Source organism: Centroberyx gerrardi, chromosome 11 (genome assembly GCF_048128805.1).
Source record: "Centroberyx gerrardi isolate f3 chromosome 11, fCenGer3.hap1.cur.20231027, whole genome shotgun sequence".
Lineage (NCBI taxonomy): Eukaryota > Metazoa > Chordata > Actinopteri > Beryciformes > Berycidae > Centroberyx > Centroberyx gerrardi.
The window spans coordinates 22,540,446-22,567,383 of record NC_136007.1 but is presented as its reverse complement, the minus strand read 5'-3'; the positions used below and the strand labels follow the sequence as shown (position 1 = coordinate 22,567,383).

At 41.1% G+C, this 26,938-nt stretch overlaps 1 protein-coding gene across 7 annotated transcripts in view; it reads right to left on the bottom strand.

The window, feature by feature from the left end:
- Window positions 1-26,412, bottom strand: part of ncor1 (nuclear receptor corepressor 1) — a 64,426-nt gene extending 38,014 nt beyond the window's left edge. For 4 of the 7 annotated variants that reach the window (XM_071900783.2, XM_078286397.1, XM_078286398.1 and 1 more), the window contains exons 1-14: window positions 26,297-26,412; window positions 22,182-22,370; window positions 19,200-19,294; window positions 18,837-19,044; window positions 18,179-18,361; window positions 16,559-16,672; window positions 15,099-15,155; window positions 14,896-14,948; window positions 13,867-13,933; window positions 11,047-11,219; window positions 8,686-8,776; window positions 8,180-8,358; window positions 7,652-7,706; window positions 6,693-6,800 (exon numbers count right to left, since the gene is read on the bottom strand). In XM_071900783.2, coding sequence (XP_071756884.2) covers window positions 6,693-6,800; window positions 7,652-7,706; window positions 8,180-8,358; window positions 8,686-8,776; window positions 11,047-11,219; window positions 13,867-13,933; window positions 14,896-14,948; window positions 15,099-15,155; window positions 16,559-16,672; window positions 18,179-18,361; window positions 18,837-19,044; window positions 19,200-19,294; window positions 22,182-22,292 — 1,494 coding nt within the window. In that variant the 5' untranslated portion in view covers window positions 22,293-22,370; window positions 26,297-26,412. Of the gene's footprint in view, window positions 1-2,624; window positions 2,900-6,692; window positions 6,801-7,651; window positions 7,707-8,179; window positions 8,359-8,685; window positions 8,777-11,046; window positions 11,220-13,866; window positions 13,934-14,895; window positions 14,949-15,098; window positions 15,156-16,558; window positions 16,673-18,178; window positions 18,362-18,836; window positions 19,045-19,199; window positions 19,295-22,181; window positions 22,371-26,296 lie in introns of those variants that run through there. The other 3 variants (XM_078286396.1, XM_078286399.1, XM_078286400.1) reach the window with 2 other exon arrangements.
- Between the last annotated feature and the right edge of the window lie 526 nt (window positions 26,413-26,938).

Below are 26,938 nucleotides of genomic sequence, written 5' to 3'. Positions count from 1 at the left end.
GTTGTTGTTGTTGTGTGTCTCTGTGTGTGTGTGTGTGTCCATGTGTGCGCACATATGTCCAAGAACAGGAGACTGGAGGTCATAAATGGCCCCAAAGTTCTTCAGCCCAGGGCTCCAGGATGGGTTAGCTCAACACTGACTGTACTACGCTGCTTTCTAAAACCACATCGATACTCAGATAAAATGGCATTGAAACAAATTCCTTCAGCTGTTCATTAACCAGTTTTTCGAGAACCTTAGCTAGAGCAGACAATTTGGTGATAGGCCTGTAGTCAGTTAGAAGAGATGGATCACCCCTATTAACAGAGGAAGAGCGTAGGCAGATTTCCAAACTTTTGGAATTTCATTATTCTCAAGGGTAAGATTAAAAGGCAAAATACTGGTTTTGCAATAAAATCAGTAGATAGTCTTAAAAAGATAGGATCCAGATTGTCAGGACCTGTTGATTTTCAGGGATCCAGTCTGACAATGTGAATCCACAACAATGTACATTTTCACACCTTGCATACTGAATATGCTCTTGGCACTGACTGTATTGTAAACTCATGCCTAAGAGCGATACTAAGCCCTGACAGCCACAGCAAATCCACTACAATTAAATTTAGGTCAACTATTTTCTTCTTCTACATCAAGATTTCTGTCTGCTCCATTTTAGAGGTTTTACCTGGCCTACCAGAGCAGGTATATTACCTCATTAAAACCATAGGTGAAACAGTTCTATGCTTGCTTACGCTATCTCCAACACACAGCTTTTTGTCATTTGTTTTTTCTCTAGCTTGTAAAATATCGCACTGACAAGCATAAATCACTGGCAAAATAATTTTTAAATAGTGATTCATCTATCATTAATCAATCATTTTACCAGAAAAGCATGATCCAGATGACTTCTGTTCTTCCAACGAATGTGTTTTGTTGGCTGTTAATAAATGAAATATGATCTACAGTGAAGTTGTTTTTGTAGTTTCAGTTTTGATTCCTTGATCACAGCGTTTTAGCTGTTAGACTTCTTTATATGGTATAAGATTAGCATTTAATGAGAGATGAGATGAGAGATGAAAATTAAATGATCTCTGAGGGGAATCTGCATCTTCGCAGCAGCAGAATGGAAGTTGAAAATAAACAAATCAAGACTAGGACATAAATAAAAGATAGCAAAAACCAGAGAGCAGGTGGTAGATAGCAATACAATAAATACAAAGGTAATATAATTGTAATAGTACAATTGTAATACTTTGTCTGGCTTGGTGCACAAAACATAAATTCAGTTATTGTGACAACATTATACTCCAGTGACCTCCTCTCTACGTGACCTTGGCATGGCTGAGGGGAAGATCAGCATATATACCTTTCTCAACCACAACAACGCTGGTTCCAGGAACTATTAAAAATACGTCAGAGAAGACCACAAGGGAATGCATATATTATCTTGATAATGTCTGTTTTACAGCTGCACAATTTGCCTAATTAGGAAAGAGAAATACAATTTTCAGTATTAGCTACTGAAACACCCAAATATCAAGAGTGTGTTGTTTTTTTTTTGTTTTTTTTTAAATCAGTATTAAAACTGTCTGAAATGAGCGACATGACATGGTTCTCTGATTTGGTTCTCATTTTCTGCCAGCCCTGGACTGTCACTGATGTTTGGAAAAGAATAGGTTATCACTGAAGGCCTGCTGAATAGGCAATATCACGTGATGTGCTGTTCTAATGCAGATAAATATTTTGTAAAACATATTGGAAAAAGCTAATGCACCTCAGCTACTCTTGTTGAATTCATTCTAACAATAAAAATAATTGATACAAGTTCCACTGCTACATTCAAATTAGTTCCTTGATCTTGGGTACCCGAGTTAACTGAAAACAACACAACAAAACCCTCCATGTGCCACAATAACAACACAACATGTCAGCCACAGAGTATCACAAAATGCCATATTGAATTATTGGTGTTCCTGATTTGATCTACATACAAAGAAAGGCTAGAACAACTGAGTTAGGAGTTGTGTTTTTTGTTCCACCAGCCGAGTCAGAATATTTATGTAGAGGTAGGTCAGAGGTACAGCCAAGAAAGTTCAGCTGACATGGGTGACATTTTTTTCAATGTTTGAGGCAAATTTCCATGAAAAATCATACCTCTGTCAGTCTGCCTAGCCAAGCCCCAGTGTCCCTCTGAACTGTAAGTGGAATCAATATTGGGTTAGAACTTAGTTAGCCATCAAAAGGTAACTAAATGTGTATTTAAAAACTAATTCTTACATTTTTTTCTCTCAAAGGGAGCATTAGCCAAGCCCCACAGCATTAATGCATATCTGCGTGCATATCCCTCTAGTTCTGGCACAGGGATACTACTTCTTTGTTAAATGGAAAACCATGCTTCAACATGTTCTAGAGTAACTTAGCTGAAACAACTGACTTTGACTGCCTTGAAAGCTACAGGCAAATATGCAGGCTAAGCAACTGGCTGTCGAAGCCACAGAGCAATAAAAAGTGTGAGAGAGAAGCTCTAGAAATGAAAGGGAAATTAAAAAAAACAAAATAGAGGACGAGCGAAAAAATAGCGAGTGCGAGTGTGATAACAGTATAAACTAAAAGGAGAAACCGTCGTTTCAAAGCTAGTGACATACCTGCAAGCTCATTTGCTGGTCATAAAAAACCTTTTGCTCTTCCACGAGCCACAGCTTACTGGCGTTGCAGATGTGAGTTTAGCCTCCAGTACTTCCATAGCGGTGGTAACGGTAGCAGTAGAGGGGCAACACAGCCCCATAGCAGAGCTCCTTAGAAGGGCTGCCGGGCCACGGCACTGCCGCACATATTCCGGGAAAGCGTGTCATCAGGCCGCTTAAGCCGCCCAAAGAATTGTCCATCTCACATGCACGCACTAATCTATGCAGGGTCACTCAAGGTAATCCCTGCCGAGCACTCTTCTTTGATTGGCACTCACAGCAGCACAGTGAGTTTTTTGGGCCTGTCAGATGGCTGGACTGTACCAACTCAGCCGTTTCAGAGAGGGGTGTCTCTCTCTCCCCCCTCTCTCTCTCTCTCTCTCTCTCTCTCTCTCTCTCTCAGAGGAACAGAATAAAAAGGAAATGGAAAAGAAAAAAACAACACAGCAAACACTCAGCGGATAAGCTGCCAATGCTGACTCTGTCTCACTGAGGGTTTTTTCCCCCGTCTCCCTCTAGTTCACTCACTCGCCCTACATTCCATTGCTCTTGCTTTTGCTCACTCTGTCCTTCTCCTTCTCTCTCTAATGAGTCACTCTACTCACTCTGGAGTATGTGGGGAATTGCAGTTGGTAACTCACACCAGTAGCTCGCTTGGAAAACCACCACATCGTGATGTGCTGCTTTACTCCAAATGACAAAGACATTTTCACTCCATTCGCAATGCCAACAGCAAGGTTTGGAACAAGCACTGAAGCCATTTAAGCAATCATTGGCCGGGATCTCAAGACAATGATCATTCACAGTCACGCCATCTTAGAGAGCAACTATGTCCTCTCTGATCTTACTGGGATCAAGTGGCTGATGGCTTAATGCACAAGAAAAAAACTGTTATCTGTCCCCTAGCTCTCAGACAGAGCCCACACTGTTGCTTAAATGCAGAATGTCAACCTGGGAGTAGCATGAATGGACATTAACACAACAAAGTCAACTTGTTTAATGTTATTCTGGCTATGCAGTATGGCCGCTGAATCCGTCAAGTACGGAAATACGTAATGATCTAATATACGAGATGAGGGTGTACACCAAATACACAGAGAGGTTGTGTATTCTCCAATGAAGCAGCTATTGTAAGCTTGCATGCAACCAATACAGAAGGACATTTTTTCGACGCTTCCTTGGCAATCTAAAGTGTTACAGAATTGGGGAAGTCTTCTCTCCTCCACTGGCAGGTCTATTCTGCTAATGTTGATAAAAAATGAAACAGATCACTATAGGGGAATCCCCCCCAGTGTGGACTGTACCCATCACATTGCCCACCCTACGTAAACCACTAAGTAAGAAGAGCTGTTTTCATGTTGTACACGTAATCATGACCCCCACGCCCTGCCGCCGCCTCCACTAGACACAGCAACAGTCTACAACTAGCCCATTGTGTTTGGCTGGAGATGTACTCCATACAGAAACAGAATGTCCTGTACAGGGAGCGTGGTATCAGTGAGATGGGAAAAAACCCATGCTAGAGAGAACATCCACTTGGGACACCGCCACCAGACAGAAACACCCTGGTCATGTTAGACTGGGTGAAATCTACCTGTAATGTGAGCCAAATATTCCTATTTCAAAGAATTTGCAGTTATGAAAAGTATTCTGGTGAGGAGGCAAGTTGGCAACAAGATCAAAGGGCAAATTCACCCAAAAATAATAATTGTATGTTTTAAGCTCTAGGCTATGCCACATCATTTCACTGCCCACAATTATCAATAAATACCTGGTAAAACAATAATTATAAAACAAAAATAAACCAAATTTGTGATCACAGGCAATTGTCAGAAAACAAAAAATGGGGGGAAAGGGGATATATGAAATAAATAAAACAAAGGAGGGCCCTAACACACACACACATACACACACACACACACACACACACACACACACACACACACATACACACACACACTTAATCTGTAAACTGGGAAGGTGTCCAACATTCCCTCTGTTTTGAGTGTTACCCTGCCCTGCCCTGCCCTGCCCTGAGTGTTTGGAATAGACACTGACTAGAGTCTGTGTCAACAGGAGGATCAGGGTACACCACAATTATGTAACCTTAAACCATAATTTTCAAATCCAATTAAGAAAAAACACCCACTGCCTAGGGGAGATAGAAAAATCAAGCCAAGTAAAAAGTCACTGTCTAAAAATTGAAAAGGAGATTATAAGCATCAATTGGCATAAGAGGAAAGGTAAAACAACATATTTGAGCCTCCTCCTCCTTTGACTATTTGAGTCAAATGAACACAGGGTCACTAGACCTTTCCTCATTCTTTTGTGTTGCCCATTTTCACTGATTCTGGCCTAAACCACAGTTTTCCCTCATCTTATCGTGACTTCTAGGAATGTCACAACCAGAAAATTTAGGAAAAATGAGGAAGCAAGTGAAACAGGAAAAATTTTTTAATCTTCTGTACTTTCAACAATTTCAGCAGCCAAAATAAAGGCTTATTCTGTTACTCCTACTTCTCTTCACCAACTTGATTTGTGGAGAGTAGCAGGCTGCCTGCACACTATTCTTCAGCTGTGCTGCGGTGCAGCAGCACACCAAATTTTAATTCAACAGCTGGAGTAAAAACAGCAACCACACAATAGTCCCATTATCCCCAGTAACCTAACCTCAGATTATGTTCACACTAATAATCATTAAATTAACCATTTGCACTTAGAAAGCCTATTGCATTTCACTAAAATAACTTAAACAATCTTGGACACATGCCACTTTTCAGTATCACATCTTAAACCACATAAACATTTCATATCAGCAGTGGAGGAGCATTTGTGCTCAGTAAGAAATGGAACAGCATCTTATCACAATCAGTAAACTGCACACATCAGAACTGAAAGCAATAGAAAAGCAGTTCCGGTGCACGTTGACATTTTTCTGTAAATTGGAGAGTGGACTCTAGAGGATGACGAGGCGAGTTTTCAGAGAAGCTGACTATCGTTTTGTTTTCTCTCTCGCTCCCTACCTCAGGCCCCGGAAAGCAACGCTGTGCCTCTCCAATATAGCTATTACTCCCTGGTCCTTCAATAAATCAGCCAACCAGCTGGAGCTACTTATTATCTACCCTCTTCTCCCAAACTCCATACTCCTCACCGACCCCTATGGTTCAGAGGAGGGGGTGGCTTTCCACCGAGAAGCAGAGATGGTGGAAGAGTGGAAGGAGGAGGAGGAGGAGGAGGAGGAGGAGGAGAAGGAAGCTTAAAACACCAGGCAGAATAAGCTTTGCACATGAGAGCACCTTCTGCTACACAGCTGAAGATCTACTCATTATGAACCAATGTTGTATCACTAATGAATGTCACCTGAAGTGAAATGGGGCTCCAGTAAACCTGAGATATGGGGGGTCATAAGTTGCAAAATCATAGAGGAGCAAGATCTCAACCATGACACCTGCATCCAACATTTGACTTTGCTCTCAGCAACGCCTGTCTGCTTACCCTCATATGCCTTAACGTCTGTGTGACATCATATTTACCACAAGGGTTTTGCTTTAGGGTTTGTCAGCCTTCCTCATCCTGGAAATCATTTGCCAGAAGGTGCAAACTCTTATTTGATTAAGTGTTAATTTAGGGCTGCTTTCTTATAACTGGAGAAAGAGAGGGGAATTCTCACTCTGCTTCCTGTTTTGCTCATGCTGAACCTCGCAACAGCACCAACAATGTAGTGGCCAAAAGAAGTATTACATCCTTAGTGATGAGGACTATAAAGTAGGTGTGGAGCAGATGTACGTACAAGGAGGGCGTACCTCTGTCAGGCGCTCCCCTGACGTGATTGGTCAGTAGATGTAAAGTAGATGTGGCATAGGCGTAATGCGATTTCTAACTGGACGCTACATAGACACGCTGGCAGCCTGACACCAAACTGAACACGTGACACCAATGTGACATGCCCCTAACATGCAAGTCACCCCGCATCTTCTCAACCAGAGCATGAGCATACATTCCAAATAGGTAATCAATAAAGTCTCTCACGTTTACCTGGTTCCTTCCTCTTCGTTTTCCATAGTTGCGCCTCACCAGGGTCTTGTAGTTCTGGTTCTTCTTGGTCAAGTAGTAGTACAGGACACAGTCAGACACACACTGAAACAAGAGGAGACGACGTGGAAATATGAGCGCATGACGGTAAAATTGGAGGCAACAAATGCAAACCATGTGCTTTTGGGTTTTTTCCCCATTAAAAGGGTGATGACACTCAGTGTAAGAGTTCATATATGTTACTCCTATGGACTAGGATGGTCCAATCAATAATTCTGAACACAAATAACTGTCTCCCATAGCCAGAAACCACAGAACAGTGTCAAACTTGTGCGATCGTCAAGACAATGAATGGGAGAATGATTTTGTGGACCCACACAGTGATGAGTTTTTAATACCTACATTTATTTTATACTATTATCAGTTCTGAGCCAGCAAACATACCCCTATCGCCTCAAAATCCCCATGATTGCCCTCAGTCAAATTTACCAAGTTTCCCCTGCTCCTTTCTGGTCACACTTCATTTGGATAGTCCAATTCTGATACATAACTTACTAGTGACTATAATGTGTCTCTATAAAAGTCTACAGAGTTTCAGGTGATGCTCACAATAGTGTAAAAAGTAGTCTATAGATATTGAATGTCTGGGTTAATCTTAAGGTTGGGGTTAGGGTTAGAAATAGGGTCAAGTTAGAATTGAGGTTGGGTTAGGGGACAAAACTATCACAAACCATTAAAGGTTGTGAAAATGCACAGGCCACATTTAGATACTCGGGGATACTTTGGGAGAGTTGGTCATGTTACCAAACATTGAATGGACTGTCCAAATAATATATAAATAACATTTGAAATCTAAAAATGAGTGGTATTCTTTTTGATTCCAGAAATGGGAATGTGGTGTGAAAACACTTCTTTCTATAGGTTCGTACTACAGTAACATACAAAGAGCAGCTCACCTTTCTCTCTAGATAGGAAGCAATGAGACCGAAGTTCTTGGGGTGTTGGACGAACCTGCAAATAAGAAGCCAGTCTTGAGTCATGTGCCAGAGCCAGAAATATAATATCAACTAGTACAAGGTGCCACTAAGCTCTATAAACTATACTTGCATCTTAGAACACTAAACCCCATTCTCTACAGGACTGTATAGCAGTAGCTTTCATAGAATTTCATAGAAGCCCAGTGAACTTGATTTGCCTTAATACAATGGCTAATTTTGAACTTTTCCCCCCCATTCCATGAATCAAGAGAAGTCAGAAAGTGCCCTCTTGCCCTGCTTGGCTTAAACCAGTTTCACAAAACAAACATCAGCATTCTTTGATAGTAGCCCTTCATCTTCAACTTGGCAGACTATGATTCTAAGTATAGACTTTCACTTTTATGTCAAACAGAGTTCTCTGAAAACATAAGATATCCATCCACTCTAAACTATTGACAAACTGCAACTACATCTGGTCTTCTTCTGGCATCAAAAATAACAACTCACTTGTCCTTGAAGATTTCCTTTTCATGTTCGGTCCAAACATTCATGAACTGCCGGGCTTTGTACACCTTCATTGGGTCATCCATCAGGCCGTTCATGTTGATAAACTTCACTCGTCGCTGCTCGGAGTCATACATCATGGGAGGGATGACTGACAGCTGTCTCATCTGTTTCTCGTTGTTCTGTGGCACACAAGCAGGGAAAGTGGCCGTGGTTAGTTTAGACCCGATACATCCGCAATAATTCAGCAACTACTGCACATCCAGGAAATTCAGGAAGGTGTTTTGTGTCATGGCCTGTCAAAGTCAGGGTGTGTTGGTCATAGTCTGTTGGTCTGTCAAAGCACAGGAGCAGCTACAGAGCAGCAAGTAGGGATTCAGAGATAATTTGTCAATGGGGATTTTGATGGGGAAATGCCATGTAAACTGTGACACTTGCTTCTTTTCCCCCAAGTTTGGGGTTTCGCATCTATACTACAACATGTTTTAGGCACTCCTGATAGTACCCACCTCTTGTTCAGAAAGGCCATCTATGATTTCAGAGATCTCATGCTCACTTCTTGCGATGGTTGCAGAAAGGCCAGTTCCTCTTTGGCCAACCCTAAGGAAAACGGAAAAAAGATTAGGGGGTTAGGGAGGATGGCAGTGAAAAATATTTAAATGTCTAAAAATGTTTCATTCGCAAAAATCACTGTCCCATTCCAGGTTTGAAGACTAATACAGAAATGGGAAGATTCACTTGTGTGCATTGTAATAGTTGAAGGGAGTTTCTTTGAACATTTTAATAGTTTAGAAGTCAGAAAACTACAATATGAAAAGTCTTTCCAGACAAGAAAGTGTAGATATACATACATACATACATACATACCCCCCGCCCGACAAACAAAGATTCACCACAGAAATCTTTATACATTTCCATCCTCATCACCAATTCCAATCATATTTCCAGTCCATGTTTGACTATATTTAATGTTAAGAAATGTTTCTATGAATACAAAAAAAGTGAGATCAAGTTTTTCTGCTCTACAGTAAGACAAAGACCAGATTTGTTGCCTTCATTTCAGAGGGAGCTCATCTTTCAAACTTCTGAGACTTGTTCTCAATTGTTTCTTTCCCAACTAAAGCCAGAGTCAAACTGCTAACATGAGTCAAAATAAAAAGTGGTTTTGAACTTTCCAAGCTGAAAATGTAGACCAGAAGTTATTAAATTCATATTCAAAGCTCTGCCAGTTATCATTGTCCTCATCGGTAATGAATAGGGGAGCTTTTTTTTTTTTTGACTAGTTATTGCTTGCTTCCTCCTTCATGGTCTAGCAGTCTGCATAAACAGTGCTGACGTGCAAACCCTTACTTTCAGTGAAAGCGCAAAGCGTCAGCGCCAGGAACAACCAGACGCTGGACCCTGACCTTGTCTCCCACCCTGCCCAGAGGCACCCAGACAGCCAATCTCTAGACCCAAAGTAGGCCACTGCACACCACCTAGTGTCCTCCATTTAGTTGATAGCTGAATAAACATTGAAAAAAAAAAAAAATGAAGCAAGAGACACTGTTAAGGTCTGGGTGTGAATGTATTTCCTAACCAGAGGTAGGACGGAGAGATTGAGGACTGGAAGGCTACAGTTCATGTCAACATCAGTGATGCATCAAAAAAATTTACTAGAGTGAAGATGATTTCATCAGGAGCCCCTCCAGCTTTGATCAGTTCACGACATACTGTAGATCCTTGAGTAAATGTTTTGTTTCTTTCTGTCCTGTGCACTCAAGGATGATTTTATGATTAAGAAATTGCTTTGCAATTTGATGTGCCGCTAACAGGAAAAAAAGACCACTGCTGTCAAAAACAAGCAAAAGCTCATAATCCCCTTTGGTCTTGTGTTTTGGTCCAGTTTGGGAGTTCTCCGGCATGAACTCCCAAGCACGAAAATCTGCTCTCAATTAAATTGAATTCAATTAAAATTGAAATAAAATATCTCCTATAGAATCCAAATCATTTATTTATTTCAACTATAAGAAGGCCATGGTAGATTAGTAAATTTAAGTTATGGTGTTTAACATGTACAAGTAAATAGTGCAAATTTAAATGGGAATACAAAAAAGGGATGCCTTCAGATTCAACATGTATGTGATTTTATAGTATGAAGGAGCTTAATAGCCTGAGTAAAGGTGTTATAGAGTCTAGATGTGCTAGATGTCACTGAAACTGTGCTTCATTTTAAAAAGTTATGCAATCCAATTTCAAAAAGCATTCACCCCTTGATTCATTTTTACTGAATTGCCTCACTGGCCATGTTTTGTTCAACATTTTGTAACATATGTAATTCAGAAATTGTCTTTGGATTGTTGTTAAGGGTGTCTAAATTATTTTTTGTTGTACTATTTAACCAAACCCCACCCAACATTCACCAAACTAGTAAATGTTTGTATACTTTTTTTCTCCATTTATTATTATATTTTTTTACTTTATGTTCATATTTCTGTTTTCATTTACTGATTTCATTTTTATTTATCGAGTTAAGCACTTTGTAACACAATTTCGATAAGTGCTCTAAGTTAAGATTGATATTATTATTATGGCTATTTGATTTTTTAAATTTTATTCCCAATCTTATTTTTCTAACATGCATGAAATTATATAAATCTCACATTGGGCCATTTTTAAATATTTCTGTAGGTGCAACAAATAGTCAAAGGGGATGAACATTTTTGACCAATGGTATAAAAGCACATAAAGATTAGCTACACATATCAGACCCAACTAGTTTTCCACCCATCTGCTGCCAAACCAAGAACCAATCATAGCCAAATCTACACCACTCAACACAGCTACGGTGTCACAGTTTTTGCCAACCACAGGTGAGAGCCCTCCGTTACCTCTGGAAGCGCTCCTGCTGCTCTCTCTGCTTGCGGATCTCGGGGAACTGCCTCTCGTAGTACTCCCGCGTCCGGCTCTCCTTGGCTTTGCGTCTGGGGTTGTTCTCCATTCGCTCCACCTTCTTCTCCCAGGCCTCCATCAGCTGGTCGTAGCGCTGGCAGATCTTCTGTTCCTGTGTACACAGCATGCAAAATGGTCAACAGCTATATCAGGAGTGGGTGTCTGTCGCTATGGTAAGGGCCAAAAAAAAAAAAAACTCTGGCCAGTGTGACAGGCCAGAAGGTCAAACAACCTTGGATATCGTTTCGCTGATATATGATTTGTGACAACTGCATCTAATAAAAAATGGAACCAGAAGTCTGTATAATTATTTTCAGAGACTTCAAGGACCCAAATAACCTCTCACATAGTTACATGGTCGTCTTACACCGCTGACTGTAATACTGATTAAAAATACATCTAGAACTTCTGTTGCTATCTGTAAGGCTATTCCACCACTGTGAAGACTTTTGTTGTCGGCATTGTCCTGCATCTGGATACTTTAAAGTGGCTCGCATTGGAAGACGGAAGGGTTATCAAAAATTAAGGCTGATCTGAGATAAACTTCTTATCATATATATGGTGTCATAAAAAATACTAGAATTGACCAAATCAGCACTATTTATAGATGCAATTTGTACAATGTTCTAATTTCAATTCAAGAAAGTGCGAGAACAACACTGCAGGTGGAACATTACTGTCTGAAGAACGTATACCTTAAACAGATGAAAAATCTGGAGTGTTGAGGGTGTTTTTAACTTTTGATGTTAAGTTTCAGATGAGAAGATGATAGAGCTCAGTTTGTTGGAGGCAGATGTAAAAGTAGCTAGGCCACTGGAGAAACTTACAGATGCAAACAATCATTAAAATCGAAGCAATCGGCTAAAGCACCTCTCTGTCCTATGAGCTGTGGGTGAACATGAATGTGAGTGCGTGTTTTTTCACACATCTATCACTCAAATCACTATTACAGTTTACTTTTGCTTTCACACATTTCAAAAGATGAACATAATGCTGCTACCAAACTGCACACTGGCTACAGTAACTTCAGTGAACTGGAAGAACGTTAGAGAGAGTACGGGGTTCTGAGCTGAACTGCAGACAGACTCCTCTATGCACCTCAGGAACTGGCTGAGTTTGTGTGTGTTTGTCTCTGTTTTTCAAGTTGCCAAATTCAGCCCATTACCCTAGGCATTATTTGTTCATATTTAAGATAAGACTATTTTTGTTTCCAAGTAGTTTTCAATAGCAGAAAAACCTTGCCATCATTTTGTTGCATTAGCTTACATTTCAGTAACTACATGCATGCATGCATGTTCACATTTGTTTACAATTTGGTGTTTTTCTGGTGTAATTCTACAGGAGGCTGGGGAAAATAAATGATTAAAGCACAGACTCAGTTCTTAATGCAAAAAGCCAAAACATTGCAGATGTTCATTAAAAACAAATAAAATAAAATACACACACATCCAGAGACATAAGAGTTAAAATGTTCAGTGGGGAGATGGAAAGAGTCCCGTATGCGGAGGACAATACAGCCTTGTTTCCACTCTCTGCAGCGAGGGCCAAACAATTCACCTTCCTCCTGGCAGGGAGCCATGTGCACTCTGCCATTGTTCAGAGTCCAAAAGGTCCGTCTGACCCTGACAGGGAGCAGCCAGAGAAAGGTTGCACTCACGGAGCCATAGCAATACCAAAAAAAAAAGAAGAGGCAGGTGCTTCGACATGGGGTGATTATAGTGTATTTAGCCACGGGCTTCCTGATAAGAAAGAGGAGTCATTTGGCCGGCTTGTTTCTGTGATCTCCTCTTTGAAATAACACTTTGTTCCGTTGTCCATAAACACACGGGAAAGTTCAATTGATCAAGCTTTTAGCACACACAATACATGATACACTTCAACAAACATAACTAGAGGGAATTCAAGGCGTTTCCCATGTATTGTATAGATACAACAGTGCATTTTAAATTAATGGGTTTGACTGCACCCTACAGCTATTAAATTTCAAAGTAGAAGCACGGAGACCTAGTAATTACAAGAATCTGAGGTGCTGCAAACTTGAGGAATTATACAAATCTGCATTAAATATTTAGTGAAATCCATAAGTATTTAAATTATTGATGTTTTGTATAGATATTTATTACTACTGAAGATGAAATGACAACGACTTTGAGGCTGAAGTGGAGACTGTCGGCTGTAATTTCAGCATATCTTCAGCTATATTAAATGCACATTCAAAGAACTACAAACCTCTCTTATGCATTGTCCCCCGATTTCAGGATGACAAGTAGTATTAGGACTAAATAAAAATACATTCAATAGAGGAGTCATTATTTAAATATGCAGTCAAAAATCATTCAAGTGCAACAACTGGTAAGAGTCTGCGACCCATCAACAAACCAGACTCTCAACACTGCACTGCCTCTTGTCGGCCTTTTTGCATTTTCAAGTACTCAAAAATACAAATGTGAAAAAGCCAGTAAAACTTGCGGGCTTTGTAGAACTTATGCAAAGTGCCCCAGACTGTGTCAATATAGCTTTAAGTAAATAGGAAAGTTACGACCTGTCAAAGGCTTAAACAATCCCCATAATATTTCCAGTGGTCAGCTGAGGTCATCTGAGTGCAAACAGAGCTCGGGTGTGGAGCGTTTATTGTCATGGCCTTATCCGTTGAACTGTCCATGGGTATGGGGTGCGCCTCAGTGCTGCGTTCAAAGCGTTCACACAAATACCTGGAAGTTCCTTCTCCACCATGTTTCCCTACCAGCAGGGACACTTACCCTTTGTTTACGAGCATGGTTCCTCCTCTTGAAAAACAGAATCAGCTTCTTCCTCATGACTTGGTTGCTGCAAGAGAACAAAATTCATTCAGTCAAATGCAGACGATGCTATGTTAATGTTATAACATTTGCATAGTCACTGCAGTCTTTATTAACATATTGATGGAACGACTCTGTTTTAACCTGAAAGCACGCAACATAATGCATAAAAAGATCATGTCCTGAGGTGTATTCTAGCATTTACCCAGGGAAGTAACATTCAGCATCAAGGCAAGAGCCAAGGAGTTACACCATACAAGGACAATGCTGGGCTTTATGAATCCAGACAAATGCTTCCAACAAGTTCAAGACTACCTCAGCAGATTAGAAAATTCTTTGAGGTAGCCAACTTAATTTCCTTTCCAAAACCAAGAAAAATCATCATGGCCTCATTGTTTATTTGCACTACAGCAGGCACAAAATACTGGGAACTTTTTTTGTTTGCACATGATGGCGGCTGCGGGGGAAAGAACACTCAGAGAGTTGACCCTGACAGTGTGGTCAGTACAACGAATTCACACAGAGGTGGCCTCTGTCCTGATAAAAGGCTGAACCAGATGGGCCACTCGCATGGTGCATGCTGATAAGGGCTTCATCCTAGACAGCCTGGCCTTCAACCCTACCACACCCCTGCCTTAAACACACACACACACACACACACACACACACACACACAGACAAACAGACAGACACACATGCACACAGACAGACACACCTTCTTTTACTTCCTTTCTCAATCCCTCTCCTTGGTGTCAGTAGGGCAAACCAAACGGGTGACTCAGCTATCAGATTAGACAGAGAATTATCAGATGGGTTTATCTGGATGAGGTCGACGCCACCCACCAACCCCCCTCCCCTCCCCCCAACACTTCCCTCAGCTGAGAAGCCTCTTATCCTGTTAGTGTTGTATGTCCTTTGCACTGTTCTTATGTTATGCAAGGCCTACAGATGTTCATGAAACGCTGCTATGAAACCAAAGTTGATACTCACGTCTTGATGTTGTCATGGTACACCTTTGTGTCCGACGGCTGATTGTACAAGGGCTAAGAAGGAAAAAAAGGCAGAGCAGTGGATTAATCATTAGCTATTAGGCAAGCAGTAATATCTAACTTGCTACTGAGCTAAGCATCATTTCTTCCTCAAACCTAGCACAGGGAAAATGAATAACTATTATTAACCACCGAATCACGTACCAGCTCAACCTTGGGACCGAGACCTTCCAGTATTTTATGGGCCTCTTCAGCTTTTTTCTGGGAAAATGAATAAGGATTAGAGAGGCAATAGAGAGAATTAGGTACTCCTAAATCAAAACAATCAAAACTCTTCATTAGTAAATTAGCTCACAGTTTGATACAGGGGCTCATACGTTGATATCTTGACTAATAAACCTAATAAAAGCAAAGGCACAATGCTATTTTCACACATTCAAATACTATTTTTTTCTTCGCATAACACACGACTGAAGATCAATACAATATTTAAGTTTCTATTAATGTTAATATAATATTTATGAGAAATTTTGATTGGCTGCAGAGAGAGAGCTTCAATTAACAATGTACCTAAAATGGGGCCATGTGCTGTAAACAAAGTTTAAGTGAACTTTATGAACTTTATTAACTGATTTTAGCTTCCACACTGTACTTCCTGATCAGGAATGCAAAAAATCAAGGGAGAAAAAAAAAGCAGGAAAACCATGGACTCCCAATAAAAATGAATAATGTCCTGCAAAATAAATCAGATCCCTGCTTAATCGTTTTCAGATGTATTCGATTTGATCTCGGAGCATGAGCTTCTGCAATTGCTACATTAAAAACCGAGCAGCTGCACCTGCCTGAATGGAGCGATACATGATACGAGAAAAAAACGGAGAGAAGAATGTTCCCGCTGCAGCATAATTAATGGGGCTGGCAATGACAGCTCTCCTTGATCACAGCGGACTGTCTGCTCTGCAAGCTCATTAGAACAATCTTGAATAACTCTTTATCTTCTCTTTTCATAAGCCTCTACCTATAGACTGAGGCAGGTAACTGAGGCTGCGAGATCGAATGCCGAAAGAGTTAATGGCTGACTGGGAAGGAAGGCGTGTCCCAGGACTGGCCTGCCACAACACTGTCTGACAGACATGAACTACAGTAACCTCCACACACACACACACACACACACACACAAACTCACTCGCTCCCCATTGTTCCGCTGAAATACAGATAATGAAGGCTGCCTCTACACTTGCTTTTTGCTAGACCAACATTTTAAATATTAATGAATTCTTAATGGGCCCACCGATTTAAAAAAGGTTAAATTAAACAAAAAAATGTGAGAAACGTGAGAAATCAGTTACAAACACACACTGCACTCAAGATGAGTTGCTCTCACACACATACATACACAAATCTGCCTTCAAAACATCAATAATGCAAAAAGTACAAGACATCAAGACCTCTAAATTGACGTCATCGCAGACGCACTTGAATATTATTTCTGAAAATGAAAATACTGCTCTGCCAAATTGACTACTTCCGACTTAGAGTGCATAGAGTACATCTAAAGAAAGAAAAAGAATGGCTTCAAATGGCAAAGAGCCTAAATAAAATAACTAAGGACAGCTGAAGACGTGTGACGCTTGTTGGTGGTGTTTTTGAAGCAGACGACCAACCCTGTTCTCGTCGTAGATGATCTGGACGATGCTGCGGTGCTTGTGCTCCACCGGGGGAGGGGTCACTGGCTTTTCTGGCTCCATTGGCTTTGCCGCTTCCTCCTCCAGTTGTTGCTAAGAGACAACACCAACACAAAACATTTTGAGCCAATAGCATACAAGCAAAGACACACAAATGGCACACAGAAAAAAAAAACTTGGGAAGCTTCCTTTCTTCCATTAATCACCCAATTACAAACTGTGCATGGTTTTCATCTGTATGAATTTTACATCCGCAGCAAATGGTAACTGGGAGGAAAACTCAGCTCCATCTACTCTGTGTTGCTCTGATCCCAGCTTTTGATATCTGAGGCCCATGCTGGCGTTATCAGATTATTCACTGCCCGCTTGTTCAGACTTAGCCTTGCTTTTACAGAACTGCAGGTTTCTGCCACTGGGGCCATGCTGGCTGACAGACAGCTGAACTGGTGGGTGAGTGTTTACAAGTTAAAGGTTATGTAAACTACCAGGTTATAGGGACAAGATTAGGAGCTCCTGAAATACCTCAAATAAACAAATAAATCCTTGAAAATCTTGGGAAAAGCGGTCTAGAAAACCTTGCAGAAAATCGTGTCTCTCCCAGCCAAGCTCAGCTTACATTCCTATCTAATGAGACGGAATTCCAAAAAGATATCAGGAGAAAAACAGCCACCAAAAAGCTTAAAAAACAAGCTCATGCTCCCTTCGAGGGGAGGTCAAGACAGGAAGATGGGATTGATAGAGCAAATAAGCCTTCAGCTATAGAAATTCATCTTTTTCTGGGAGCAGCTAATTGGGAGCAGACATAGATAGGCACAAGCTTGCTGAGCTACACACCTATATAAGCATCTTACAGCTCAGGAGATTTGTCTTCAAACGGCGCTGGTGCAGACAGAGGGCAACCTGTGGCTCTGTGTGCTGAGTAAAGGCCCTCGCTGAGAGGACTGGCCGGCCTGTAGGGCTTAGCAGGAGCCCCCTCACTAACACTGAGGAGAGACCGCTTTCACACCAGCACAACACCAGAGCAAAGACTGAAAACCAGCTTTCTCAAGAGGTTAAAGAGGTCCGAAGATTGCTGGAAAACAATCAGACTAGGGATGAATTTTAAAGTTCAATTATGCGCTAGAGTTTATGAGATCGCATCGCTGTGCAACCAACACTTGGCCTGAGAATGGCTGTTATGCCTCTCCTGTGGCTGTATTTACTTACATCTGTGACTACCTTGACTACATTTGACTGCATTGCATCCAGGCTACATAGAATTCAAGTCACAATATGAACCTGAACACTTCCATATTTTTTTTTTGATGATCTGACGGCAATGTGAGCAAAATCCCATTTTTTTGCAGCCAGACCAGTTACTTCAAGCATCTTGGCGTGATTGGATAATAAAATTTGCATTATAAATGGATAGTTCCCAGTCCTCGGTTCTGATTGGAGTCACGTACAAAGTTGTTGCAAAATACCCAATAAACACAAACCTGTGACTGTATTGCAGTTAATTCAAATATTGTTATGATGTCAAAAACTAGGACAATAAGGCCCAGGTTGAAAATAACCAGCATTATCCTTTAAGAGAAAAATGCTCTCTAGGTAACCAACCTGCTTCTTCTTCAGCTTGAAGATCTGCTGCTCTACTTTAGCGATCTCTCGGTCCACGCGGTCCATACTCTGGATCAGCTCTTCTTTAGACAGCTTGGAGGGAGAGGTGTCCTGCTCCTCCCCCATGTGTAGCCCTGGTCCTCCTGGGGACGAGGACTCCACTTTGACGGTGAATTGAGACTCCTGCCGCAAACAAAATGGTTCATTCAGCTGGCAAAACCTAGCAAGATTCTGTATGGTCCCACAGCACATTTTGTGGTCTTGCTAAAACGCATCTGTGGCAGGGTTGTGAATTAAGACCTAAAAGTCTTATCTTTTGGTAGATGGTATACATTAAAAAGAAAAAGAAAAATCACAACCACAACCAGGTGCTGACATGAGAAGTCAAAGAGAGTAGACAGAGTAGTTTTCTGAATACAAGGAGAGGATTTCTTTTAATTCACAGCTACGGTGTGAAGATTTATAGTTGCGGTAAAATTTTCACAATAATACAAATTTTACTTTCTTTCATCAAGTAAATATTGCTCAATAAACAACAGCCATGACTTATAGAGAATAATTTTCTCAAGCGTTCAGTATCAGACTGTGATAAAGTCTGATGCCTGATTGAGACCAATTCTGATGACTTCTCAGTTTGACTAAGAGGGACAAGGCCCACCTTCTTGACCTCCACGGTGGCTCTTAGGCTGTCCTGGACTGTATGGGGCAGGGGCAGGACAATACCCCCAGCAGTGGGAGGGGTGCGGGTGATGTGGGCCTCGGAGACGGTCTCCATGCGAGGGCGTTTAGCCTCCAAGGCCTCGTGCTCGGGCTGGGCGGTGACGGAGTGGAACTGCTGTTCGTAGCCATGGCGTCTCTCTGGAGGCCTGGGGAGAACGGAGGTAAACAAGTGCTCAGATATACAGAGAATCTAGATGGTGAGAATGTGGATGTAGTCACCCACGTCACCCAGTGCCATCTGTCAGATATTCGGCATCACTTCAGACCGGGACAGGCCAGGTGAATGAAGTGAGGCTCTTACCTCTCAGTTCCTGGGTGGAATTCAGACAGCAAAGACGGTCTCCTCCGACCCTGCGGATCCTGCATGTGAGTCCGATAGTCTGGGACGGTGAACTCCTGAAGGCAAAGACCACAGGCACACACACACATGCACGCACACACACACACACACACACACACACACACACACACACACACCACAAGAACAGTATGAGAGGGAGAGAAAATCTAGACACAAACCAATGTGCAAGTCTGCAAATCGTTGATGGGAACAAGCGAGTCTAGCCAAATACAATATGGTGAGTTACGTCAAAACTACCATTAATACAAAGCACTTCAGGGTGTGGCAACCAAATCATGCTTATAGGTACTGTTGATCCAGTCAGCTCCCTGAACATCAAGCATCTTATTATTCAATGACCAATGAAATCATTGAAGCCAGTGGCATTGCTCTTATCTGGCAAACTACAAAAACATGTTCTGTTGCTGTCAAGTAAATTGATTAAAACCTGTTTAAGACTCAAAAGCTTCTATCAGAAAGCTATTAGGCATAGAACACAAAAATGCTATCAGCACATTGCGACCTGCAAACAAACCTGAGCAAGCAAATGCAGTTAGAGGAAACATTTCCAAACTCCAGGTTTTTGTCCCAGATTTAAGCAAACAGTCCAAATGCCCAGAAATGCACCACAGACAGTTTTCTGTGTAAGTAAGCTTCTAAGAAGTATGTCATCAAAAGTGGCCAACAAACATTATACAACCTTCACGATAGGCAAATGGAAATGCAATTGGAAAGTGTGCCGGGTGAAAATCTATGCAAGCCTTGTTTTGCAATTATCTCTGAATTTCCTCCCATATTGCCCTCTAAGGCATTCAAATATTTAATACAAACAAATTCTTGTTATTCCCCTTTCACTTCTTTAAATTGCTTGACTGTTGTGCTTCACTGCAAGAAATTCTCAACCCCAGCACACAGCAGGCTGCATAGCATTACCTTAAATGAAGCACTATCAGTGGCAATGGTAATAGACTGCAGTAAAGACTAGAAACTCTAAATGTACACAGCTCCAAAACGCAACCATTTGGTCGCATTTAGTGACACCTATTTCTTGTGCAGTGCCGCTAAAGTTTTTTTAAACCACCCAAACCAAAATCAAATAGAAAAATTGAATCAGTCTTCTAACTTTGGTTCATAATTTTCCCCATGAAAAAATGGCAAATCACGTGTTAATGGCCCTCCATCTTTCATCTGACCAGAGGGAAGCTCACAAGAGATCACTGCCTTAAAAATGTCTCCTTGGAAAATATTCCTCAAATTTGGCTCTAAGAGAACAACTGAACAAGGCCATACTGACTCCTAAAAAATTTAAAATTTTGTATAATTAATATGCATACAATCATAATCATAGCCCTCTCAAGAACCAAACTTTAAAACATTCTTATTTACACTGGCTTTTTATAGAGAATAGTTTTTTCTGATGGTGCAGGTAGAGCACCCATAGCACCTCCTGTCAGCTTGTTGTGTTGCTGCAGTGAGGCACTGTGCCACAGTGTTACGTACACCTGTGATATACACCACTGGTTTACTGGCATGAAAATACAGAGAGCTGGCTGGCATGCAAACCACAGCTCAATATCGTGTTCTTTAGAGCATTTGTCGTTCACCAGGCAAGTTATACTGACTTTTCACTTGTCAGAGAGTAGATTTAACTTGTCCAAATAAGACAAAATGTGTTTCACTGCTTATATGACTATGCATTTTCAGTTGATGTATTCTCTGATTAGGCCATAACACACTGTCTTGTGTCTACATATCCAACTTGTTTTGTGACTTCATGGTTTTTCAGCACCAATGAGGCCCTTTAAGTTTAGATGGAGAAATGTTTTGCAATTTTCAGTAGCGTTGTTTTCTGTGCAGTGTGTGATGCCACCCTCAGTTTTTGCTTTCTCCACCTCATTTTACATTTTTAAAAGATGGAACAGTGCAGTTTAACAGTTGGCACAAAGAGAAGAGGAGTGGAGGAGTTAGCCGAGAATCATGTTTTTGACATCACCCTAAGATACAAATTTTACCACTGCTAGGATGTGACAAGCTAATTTTCTACAAAAACATAAACAACTTTTCCTCTCAAAAAAGATCAAAGCAAATTATTCCATTGAGAAGAAGGATACTTGAAAAGAAGACTGCAAAGAGTTGCAGTGCTACCACAACATTCATCACAGAAGAAGCATAACACTCGTCTTGAATCTCAAGTCAACTTGGCATTACAGCCTCAACCGTATACTGCGTAAAATCTTGTGTTTGTAGGTAATCATTAGTACAAACAAATTATCGAACAAGTGTCCAATTAGCTGACTTGAATTCATGCAGGTCATCTGAAAGTTAAAGTACAGTGTAAACATCGGCCGTTTTCCATGCGTGTCTGTTTTGTTTTCCTGTCTCTAATAAAGTGCACTATGGAAAGCAAACAGCTTATGCTGTGCACTTTGCTGGTTTGTGTACATCAAGGTCTGGGCAAAACTGTACAACTGTATTTAATTTGAAATACATTTAGACTTTTGAGCATGGCAGCATTTGGCATAATTTCATTGAAGTGGATGGCTGATCCTAAGAATCATAGCATTTTCACTCACATTGGACAGCTCATAACAAATTTCCCTTGTCCAAACAGACAAAGCTGTTGCCTCGAACAAGCCCTTCATGTCAAGCCCTGTGCACAACAGCAGAACGGCTCAAGCAAAAATCCAGCCTTCATCATTCAAATTAGAGCCGTCTGTCACCCATAAGAATGTATTTGCATATTCACTCTGACACCATAAGGTAAAGTCAACATACAAAGATTAGTATACAGCAGCATACAACAGCATTAAGTGTTGGACCACTGAGCAAACAAAGACATTACATGAGACACGAGTGCGGCTCACGAGTGCCACGACCGAACAAGGCTGTTGCCTCTAGCTGCATATTGACTTGCAGTGCAACAGTGCAGAGGGAAGGCTTTACCTGTTGGTGGCGTGTGGTGCTGAAGGTGTACTGGACAGAGTGTGGCGGGTATCGGCTCTGCTCGCTGCTGAAGCTCCCCTGGCTGGGGGGGTAGCCCGAGCTACTGGACATCCTGGCTCAGGGGAAGCGGGCTGCTGCTGCTTCACGGATCAGGGATTCAGCTGGACCATGGTTGGAGACCCAAACCACCTGCGGCAAGACAGGAAAAAAAAGAATTTAAGATACTCAAGTGGAGATATCAGAGCCTCTTAAATGTCTTTTTACACAAGAAATCAGTTAGGATGAAAAGAATGAGCCAGCTAAGATGAAATCAATGCACAAAGTAAGCTAGAATGAAATCAACAGCTAGTATTTGAAAAAGACATTACACCACTTGTCTTCACTCATTCAGAGTGTGAGCTACTGCCGCAGCATCAGAAACACAATGCAGAGATTATCACGGACCATATTAGTATTACCATCACTATCAGTGAGTCAGTCAATCACTTCACAAAGGATTATGTCCTATTGTTGTAGACCATGATTAGGCTACTTACCTCTGTCGTGTTTTAGCCATCTAATTAGACTGGTTGCTCCTTTTAAACTAAGATTCTTAGAGGAATACACCCTTTTTTTAAAAAAACATGAATACATAAAAAAAGCTCACTGATAAACTTTAAGAGCTTTTGAGATAAGCTAACTTGTGTCGTCCACTAAACAGAGTGAATGAGTTATTAGGCACTAAATAAATACTGGACACACAGAGGTGAGAGTTCTAAAAATCTTATTTGATCTTATTAGCTGATTTGCCAAAAAAGTCAGTATGGTCCTTCAACTATTATCACTCCCAGTTCTGTCAAATAGTGTCAAGTCAGCCCTGTATTTCCATGCTGGTGAATACGAAACCCAATGCATTGCCCTGCTGTCGTTACCTCCGGTTGCTACGGTAGCTAACAAGGTTAAGATCAAAGCCAAAAACACCAATACTCTTAACTCTTGGAAGAGCGCTTTAACTTGGGAGAAGATCACTTAAAGTCAAGGCTTTTACACCAAAGGTCCAGGGATTTTATGCATGCACAACACTGAAACAATTGCTTCTTAAAAGAAAGAAAACACAACTTTGAGCCATAATTTGCAGCTGCAGCACCAGAAATCACCCAAACAATCTCTGTGGGTGGGAGGAACAAGGCGGAACCAGGATGCAGAGTGACATGTCTGATCTCTAAAAGGCAAACTTCCACCCAACATCACAGTAAATTGTGACTGAATTACTAGAGTGACTAATAGATTTAGTAGGACTACATTCCTTTAAGGGCTACAAAAACATGCTATCAAAGCAAAACACATAGAATTTAAAAAATGAAGGTTTCAATTGGTTGGTTTTGCAACATAGGCAGATGGATTTTCTTTCAATTTTAACTTCAAATGCCCCCACACTGTTATCTTTTGTCATTCTTTGCCGGGACCCATCTTACATCTGTGTTCTGCTGGCTCTGTCATCTTTATTCTAGGTCTGCAAGATTAACTGCATTACTCCCATGCCAAGATATTATGAGGCTAACTGCAGGGTTGGAAAAGCTACAGTCATTGCCACCATAACTAGGGTGGGAAACTATTTTTTTAATCCGCAAGCCACAGAGTTTGGTGGGTCTGAGAAATCAAGAGCCACTTTTACAATTTCAGCCATAGCCAATATTTACCAGTGTTTGGCTGGTAGGTGGTGGTGATTTCCCACCCTGAACATAACAGCTGTTTTTTTCTCTTTGCTGTTTTCCCTTTTTGAAGGTGAATGAAATAAACTCACCACAAAAGCAATAATGAAGGTTGTTTTGTTCCGTGTCTGCTACACTAAGCCAACAACAGACTTTTATAAACAGTTTTGTCGCACGTTACTATATTTGGCCATGATCTGGATCTTAAACACATGTGAGGCTACATCTCATTTGCAGCGGCACCTTGGGCTTTGAGCCAAACAAGGAGGGGGAACAAACCAGTTTAGATGAAGCAACATGTCACATTCAGGAAATAAGTGTCAAAATGAAATCAAAACAAAGACAGAAATTAGAAGAACTCTTCCTCTACTCTTTGCTAAACCCAGAGCATCCAGCAGCAGCACTTCAACTGCCTCAAAATATTAAACCTCCAGCCAACTTCAAAGTGTAGGCTAATGCAGCCTTGACGGAGTTTCCTATAGCTGCAGTTACTATAGGCATGGTGCACTTCTCGTTTTCAAAACCTCCCACGTGACTGCTACCTTTATGAAATCTACAGTCCTCATGTCATGTAAGACGAGTTTCAATAACACCGCATTCACATTGCAATGCTAACTATACAGGAAGAAGACACTTTTCAATGGCTCGACACAGGTCTACAGCGAATGTGACCCTATGCTGTTATTGTGATTTTTCCAGATTGACTTTTAAGATAAACAAAAAAACATTTGGTAGGCATAAATCTAGCAAAATCCATGAAATTGATGGAGGATTAAAAAAAACATGCTGGAAAATGAGACAGTTGGCAGGTACTGTGAGGCGATGAATAGATATTTGTCCGTACAGTTCATAATCAGTGCAAAAGGAAACAAAAGGTGTTGCATTGGTGCTGCTGTGCTGGAGAGGATCCGTTATCTTTACCGTGAGATCTTGCTGCTGTCCCGTCGTCTACATCTTGGCTCAACAAAGTAAATAAAAAAGGGACAGTATTTACAGCCAAAAAAAAACATCAGCACTTCCCTCATGCATCAGTTGGGGCGGCAGGTTGCCCAGTGGTTAGAGAGACTGTCCTTACATCAGAAGGTGTAAGGACTATCAACCCAGGCTCAAGCCTCGTCTACCCTGCTGAGGTGTCCTTGAGCAAAACACTGAATCCCTACCAGCTCCAGGAGTGCTGCTGTTCTGTAGCTGACCCTGACCTTTGACCTCGCTGTTGGGGGGGGTGGGGGGGCAAGAGAGAAGAGAAGTTTCCTACAGGGATCAATAACATATCACTTAATATAAATCATTACAAACATTATTATTTACTGAGCTTTGTTAAAGCTAGCTGAAGATACTGGGCCTTACTGACAATGTAACGGCTGGCTTGCAAGACACAGTGGGAGGGTCTGACTTGTAAGGCTGAGAAAAATGCACTGAGGCAGAGTTCAATGGTCTGTAACTATAAGGGAGGGTTGCTTTTTTATCGAATCAGTTCATTAATAAGGATAATAAACAATAGAATACTCGATTACCAAAAGAAAGCAATGGCTACAGCCTTAGTTAGTGATCTGACCAGCCATAACTTGTCTCTAGGCTCGTCTGCCTGCCTTCGTCACAACTTGAACTGAACTGAAAATGATAATGGAAATCATTTAACTGACCTTGTCGAAGGAAAGTTTGAGCTATGTCCTTTTCCCATCACGTTTAGCCAATGCCTTTAGGTCGATGCCTTGTTTTTACACTTAATAGCGTTACAGTAAGACATAAGCTTCAGTGTCTACAGCAAATACGCTTCTGGGTGCTCCCCGACCTACATTATCACAATAAAAGAAGCTTTAAATAATAATTGCCGACGTGATTTCAGCTATACTTAGCAGTAGTGGCGTGCTTTTACATTTCACGAGACTGCCTTTGTCAGCTTCCATCGTTTTACAGTGAAATTATTAGTGAAGTTAAATTTAGAAACCATTTAGGGTGGTCTCTCTGATCCCTTCCCTGTAACGATAGGTAGCCATGGTCTTCTACATGGCCCCAAACAGACCCTAGCCTAGGACCTGAGACACACTGCTGCTGCTACGTTGTTATTGTTGCCTTTTAACACCATGCTGTCATGTAAACGCAACTGGATTTTGAAGCTTGAATTGGGGGATGGGTCTCTTTCCACAACAGATAGCCTTTTCCGGAAATGTACCAAAACATGCATGATAACAAACGCCGACTTAAAAATAAATGCAACGTTAGCACCTCGATGTATGAACCCGACGTTTAGGATGTTGTTGTTGTTGCTAGCTAGCTAACTTAGCATGTATTTCACCTTTGAATTCTCAACCACGTCGCCATCTTGCAAGGCAGATTTTCAGCGTAGACTGGGGCGCTTTAATAGCGTTCAAACAGGTCAAATTAGACGTGTTGTTTTGATGCAGATAGGCAATTTACACTCACCTCATATTCAGAAAATGGACCGACGGAAATGAAACGTATCCCTAGGTAGAAAGATGTGTCAATTGTTGATTGTAAATCCGCGGGTTACGGACTGTGGACGACTGGGCAGACTGAAGGCTGCGCCGCATTTGTCTGTCGATGTCCTGATAGGACAACATATATTTTCCCTACACAATTCAAATAAAATGGCACTAGCATTATTGTGTAAACTTGTATATTCAGCGAAATATTTTACTTGCATATTTACAGAGTGAGCAGACTGTTATGTCACTTTCTAATAACTACGTACATTTTTAAAAGTATTATTTTTTATATGCCTGTAAGGATAATCTAGTGTGACAACTAAATCTTCCCCGCAAACAAGGTAAAGTTCCTGGTACACATAATATACAGTATATGAATGTATTCTTGTATATTTTATCATATTTCTTCTATATTTTCATCGAAACATATTTAATAACCGTTTCTCCTATTGAGTTCAGTTTAAACACAGGTGGCCTAAGAAAACGACATAAACTCCAAGGGAGCAAAGCACAATATTGTTGTTAACTGAGCTAAATGTGGGCAGATAATGGCTTTGTTGCATTTAGTTATGATATTTATTGCATTCATGAATAATGTAGACTAATTTAGCAGTCACTT